This window comes from Hyla sarda, chromosome 5 (genome assembly GCF_029499605.1).
Source record: "Hyla sarda isolate aHylSar1 chromosome 5, aHylSar1.hap1, whole genome shotgun sequence".
Classification (NCBI taxonomy): domain Eukaryota; kingdom Metazoa; phylum Chordata; class Amphibia; order Anura; family Hylidae; genus Hyla; species Hyla sarda.
The window spans coordinates 221,243,002-221,249,284 of NC_079193.1; the positions used below are offsets into that span (position 1 = coordinate 221,243,002).

The 6,283-nt window shown below is 44.2% G+C and overlaps 1 protein-coding gene across 1 annotated transcript in view; it reads right to left on the bottom strand.

Moving 5' to 3' along the window:
• The window catches only part of ELOVL2 (ELOVL fatty acid elongase 2), a 174,146-nt gene extending 173,180 nt beyond the window's left edge, over window positions 1-966 (bottom strand). Inside the window, exon 1 of the mRNA XM_056521164.1 lies at window positions 799-966. Within this exon, the coding sequence (XP_056377139.1) occupies window positions 799-801 (3 nt within the window). The 5' untranslated portion in view covers window positions 802-966. The remainder of the gene's footprint in view (window positions 1-798) is intronic.
• Window positions 967-6,283: the final 5,317 nt, after the last annotated feature.

Below are 6,283 nucleotides of genomic sequence, written 5' to 3' on the forward strand. Positions count from 1 at the left end.
ATAGGACACCATACACCCTGACACTATATAGGAGACCATGCATTCTGCTTATATCCTATAGGAGACCTTGCACCCTCATTATATCCTTATAGGACACCATACACCCTGACACTATATAGGAGACCATACACTCTCCTTATAGGACATATAGGACACCATACACCCTGACACTATATAGGAGACCATACACTCTCCTTATAGGACATATAGGACACCATACACCCTGACACTATATAGGAGACCATACACTCTCCTTATAGGACATATAGGAGACCATGCACCCTGACACTATATAGGAGACCATGCATTCTGCTTATATCCTATAGGAGACCTTGCACCCTCATTATATCCTTATAGGACACCATACACCCTGACACTATATAGGAGACCATACACTCTCCTTATAGGACATATAGGAGACCATACACCCTGACACTATATAGGAGACCATACACTCTCCTTATAGGACATATAGGAGACCATACACCCTGACACTATATAGGAGACCATGCAGTTTCCCGGATCTTCATAGTGATGTACAGCTGGTCCTGGTGGCATCACTTCTTGGGAGCAGACAGTGTGGATGGAAGGGTAAAGTGTATCACAAGGTGCCCGGTGACAATGGGCCACAGAGCCCTGGGTATAAAACAAGTGCCCGCGTCCTCAGGACACATTGTTACTTTACATGGTAGAAATATAAAGCAGGTGTAGCCCCCGCAATAACACAAGTGCTCCTCTCACATGTACTACATCCCAGTGCACAATGCTGAATGAATGAAGCCATCCCTGTGCACTTACCATAGTGAGGGGAGCAGGGCTGACACAGGCAGTAGCACCGGGAACTCCAGCCGATTGGAGGAGCGCTGTCCAGGGTATCCAAAGCGGCGCTGCTGCTGAGCGCTCCGGGCTGGAGGACGTCTCCGGCTGTGTCACAGTGTGAGAGCCGCCACCGCTGCCGCTGGCTTTGTGACGTAGTCAGGGGGCGTGTCGGTGTAGTGAGGATTACAATGGTGCGGAGCCAATAGTGTACTGCAGGGGGCGCAGCACGCCCTCTCTCACAGACGCTTGTTGCTAGGTAGTAATGCCTCTTGCCGGTACAAGACAGATGACTTTATTGTCTCTCAGTGACAGGCTAGGAGCTGACTCTTAAGAACAGGTTGTTTCCTTAGATATAGTATCTGACAGCACAAAAGCAAAATACATGTTAAGGCTGCATTCACACCACGTTTTTGCAATACAGTTCCCATATCAGGTTTAATTGAAAAAAACGTATCGAACCGTATTGCAAACCGTATGCCATTTCATTTTAAACATATGCCAACCGTAGCATCAGGTTGTGTACGTTTTGCATCATTTACAGGTTTATACTGGTTTTACCCGTACACAAAACCATAGTCTACTACGGTTTTGTGTCCCAGTGAAAAACCGGATAAAACCCGTATACGGTTATTTTAAAATGTAGTTCTATGGTAACTGTATTGAACCGTATGTGCGTGCGGTTACATCCGGTTTGCACAATACGGTTTTTCATTTTATTTAAAAATTTTTGGGAAATTCAATAAAAAGAACTTTATTTAAAATGTTGACAAACATAAAAAAACGTATCCGTTTCCATAAGGAAAACGTATTAAAACGTATGCAAATGGACATCCGTTTTCAAAGCGTATACGGTTTAAAAACATGAGGAGGCATATACGGTTGCATATGGTTTGGTCCGGTTTGGAGACATACGCTTTTTGTACAGAAATGGGATACGGGACCCTTATTGCAAAAACAAGATGTGAATGCAGCCTAAGGTTGCATTCACACCACGTTTTTGCAATACAGTTCCCGTATCAGGTTTTAAAATTGATGTCCAGTTGCATCCGTTTTTACTCCATTATGAATAAAGTTTCACTTGTTTGACTTCCATGTTTAAAAAAAATGTATACGGTTTCAATACGGTTTTTAACCTGGACAAAAAAACGTGGTAGGCTACAGTTTTGGGTACAGAAAAAAAACTGACAAAACCGTAAAAGACTCAAAACGGATGCAACTGAATGCATCGTTTGGCATACAGTTTTCAATGGAGAGTCAATGCATACAGTTTTCAATATGGTTCCATATGGTTTTCAACGTATACGGGAACTGTATTGCAAAATTGTGGTGTGAATACAGCCTTATATATACAAAGAATGAGAGAGGTAGAGTTCAGGAGTTAAAGGGAACTTGCACTCTATAGGATAATTGTCCAACCACCAAAAAACGATGGGGGAGATTTATCAAAACCAGTGTAGAGGAAGAGTGGTGCAGTTGCCAATACCAACCAATCAGATCCCTTCTTTCATTTTTCACAGGCCTCTGTGAAAATTAAAGAAGCAATTTGATTGGTTCTTCCTCTACACTGGTTTTTGTAAATCTCCCCCCAATGACACATTCTCTTTATTCTATAAGTCCTCACGATTAAAATGATACCCTACTTATATAGGTTTGATTTTGTCGTACTTCTGGAAAAAATCATAACTACATGCAGGAAAATTTATACGTTTAAAATTTTCATCTTCTGACCCTTATAACTTTTTTATTTTTCCGCGTTTTTTTGTGCCGTGATCTAAAGTTTTTAGCGGTACTATTTTTGTATTGATCTGACTTTTGATGGCAGTTTAATTGACGATATATTTTTATAATTCGGACATTTCCGCATGTGGCGATACCATATATGTTTATTTTTACTTTTATTTACACAGTTTTTTTTATAAATGGGAAAATGGAGGTGATTCAAACTTTTATTAGGGAAGGGGTTAAATGATCTTTATTAACTTTTTTGTTCACTTTTTTTTTTTGCAGTGTTATACATTGATCATTGTTATCCCATAGGATAACATTGATCAATTATTTTGCCGCTTGACTGCTCATGCCTGAATCTCAGGCACTGAGCAAACATTCGGCGATCGGACTCACAGGAGGAAGGTAGGCACCCTCCTTGTGTCCTCCAGACGCGGTGATCAACTTTGAATGCCACGTCTAAAGGGTTAATAGTGCTGGCACCGTGATCAGTGCCGCGCGCTATTAGCAACGGGCCCGACCCGCCGTGGCCCCACGTTCTAGAAAGGGAGCGGACTCAGGGTGTACAGGTACTCCCTGGGTCCTTAAGTGGTTAAAAGGGTTTTCCCACCTCGTTAAGGGGGCTTCCCAGCCTTCTCTGACCAGCTTGTGTAACTCCCATTGGCTTTCAAGGGGCAGTCTTACATCAAGTTTAAAAAGAATCAAAAAATTGCAGCACTTGCTGCATTCATTCACTATCTGCTCCTCTTTCATTTGCTGGGCATAGGGTAGCATGCTGTAAACAAACCTCATTCTCCCTACAGATTGGCAGTGTATTATGCCTGTCAATTTTACACGGCACTAAACCCGACCGTAGATCACTGTAGGCATTTGTGTATACAGCTTTATTCTCCTTTAGTTAAAACAATTCTCCTTGGAGCTAAAGGTTGGAGACAACCTTATGGCCAAAATCCTCTTCTCTACATACAGTGCCTTCATCAAGATACATGCACCCGAACTGTCTCAGAGGATGGAACTTGCAACTGGAACAGGACAGTGACTTGCTGGAAGCAGGTTTTATCTTGAACAGTATTACACTAACCAGAGGTACTGGCTGGTAGTGCTGGGGATGCTGATCAATATGCTGCCTATCATGCCCGGATCCGCCCCGCCGTTCGCCCATTATCTTCATTATTCTTGATATGCAAATGATCTTCTAACTGGCACGGGCGGGGTTACAAGGCTCCATCTGGCACTGTGACATCAGCATCGCTCGTCCACAATACCGCCCGGCTTATGACTGTTCATGCTTTCCCCCTCCTCCCCGCTCTGTACAGGGCTCCACTAAGCATGTGCCACTTGCTGTGTACACCCGGAAGCGGCCTCAGAGCAGTGGAGTCCTGTACAGAGTGGGGAGGAGAGGGAGAGGTGGAGGGAGGGCATCAATTCTGAGAATGAAAAAGGCACAGTGCTACTTTAATACAGCATCTATCTCATTCCCTGTTGGTAAGGCACTGCTGTACAATTAAAAGGGAATGTAGCACTAAAGGGGTTTTTGCTACCATCATATCCTCTGGATAAGGGATAAGTGTATGATCGCAATCAAATCTTATTGTTGCCCCCTAGCCCCCCCTCCCTCCCAGTGATCTCAACAATGGGACTCCTAAAGCTCCCAATTGAATGATTGAAGGGTGCAGCACATACTCGACTACTTCTCCATTCATTGTCAACAACAATCCCATAGACCATGAGTAGAGGTCAAGTATACACACATTCATACCAAAGCTTTTGGAGTACCTTTTTTGAGATGTGGGGGTTCAAGCAGTCGGACCACCAACAATCATATTCTTATTCTCTATCCTGTAGATCAAGAACAACTATCTATGGTGGCAAAACCTCTGCAGACTCTTCATGCTTTCATTCTCAGGGTTGGTCAGGGTCCCAAAATCAACCCCTTAAGGACCCAGCCCATTTTCACTGTAGGACCCGGCCATTTTTTGAACATCTGACCACTGTCACTTTAAACATTAAAGGGGTATTCCAGGCCAAAACTTTTTTTTTTATATATCAACTGGCTCCAGAAAGTTAAACAGATTTGTAAATTACTTCTATTAAAAAAATCTTAATCCTTCCAATAGTTATTAGCTTCTGAAGTTGAGTTGTTTTCTGTCTAACTGCTCTCTGATGACTCACGTCCCGGGAGCTGTGCAGTTCCTATGGGGATATTCTCCCATCATGCACAGCTCCCGGGACGTGACATCATCATTGAGCAGTTAGACAGAAACTTCAGAAGCTAATAACTATTGGAAGGATTAAGATTTTTTAATAGAAGTAATTTACAAATCTATTTAACTTTCTGGAGCCAGTTGATATGTATAAAAAAAGGTTTTGCCTGGAATACCCCTTTAATAACTCTGGGATGCTTTTACCTTTAATTCTGATTCCGAGATTGTTTTTTCGTGACACATTCTACTTTATGTTAGTGGTAAAATTCCAAAATTTGCTGAAAAAATGAAAATGTTGCATTTTTCTAACTTTTAAGTTCTCTGCTTATAAGGAAAATGAATATTCCAAATAAATGATATATTGATTCACATATACAATATGTCTACTTTATATTTGCATCATGAAGTTGACATGTTTTTACTTTTGAAAGGCATCAGAGGGCTTCAAAGTAGGGATCGACCAATATCGTTTTTTTAGGGCCGATACCGATAATCGGTGGAGGTTAGGGCCGATAGCCGATAACTTATACCGATATTCCGGTATAAGTTATCGGCTATTTAACACCCTGCGACACAGCTGCAGATCATTGATTTAAATCAATGATCTGCAGTGGCTTTTGCGGGGCCATAGGCCCCGCTGCCACCCGCTTCTCTCCCCTACCTGCCAGGGTGCTCCGGGCCATCCATCCATCGTTCCTGTAGTGTCCGGGGGTGTTCCGGGTGGAGAGTGGTTCGGTCCGGGCTGTCCTTCTTCTCCCACGGTCTTCTTCTCCACTCCGGGCAGGCTCCGGCCTAGTACGCTGCATAGACGCCGCTGCGCAGTGACGCCCGTGCGCAGCGACGCACCTGACGTCACGGCGTAGCGGCGTCTATGCAGCGTACTAGGCCGGAGCCTGCCCGGAGTGGAGAAGAAGACCGTGGGAGAAGAAGGACAGCCCGGACCGGACCACCCTCCACCCGGAACGCCCCCGGACACTACATGAAGGAAGGATGGCCTGGACCACCCCCATTACGGGTAAGTTTAATTTTTTTATTCACTCGGAGGGTGGGGGAGGGGCCCGACCGGTATAGCGGTATGGGAAAAAATCCATACCGGTATACCGCCTAGCATCACGGTGGGGGGTGCGACGCGGTGCGGTGGGTCGGAGGTGCGGTGCGGCGGGTCGAGGGGGTGGCGGTCGCGGTGCGGTGGGGGCGGTGCGGGGGGCGGGGCATTATCGGCTTATCGGCAAGATAATTGCCGATACCGATAATGCCCAAAATCGTGATTATCGGCCGATAATATTGGCCATACCGATAATCGGTCGATCCCTACTTCAAAGTATAGCAGCAATTTTCCAATTTTTCACAACATTTTCAAAATCGAAATTTTTCAGGGACCAGTTCAGTTTTGAAGTGGATTTGAGGGGCCTTCACATTAGAAATAACCCACAAATGACCCCATTATAAAAACTGCACCCTCCAAAGTATTCAAAATGACATTCAAAAGGTTTTTTAACCCTTTAGGTGTTTCACAGGAATAGCAGCAAATTGAA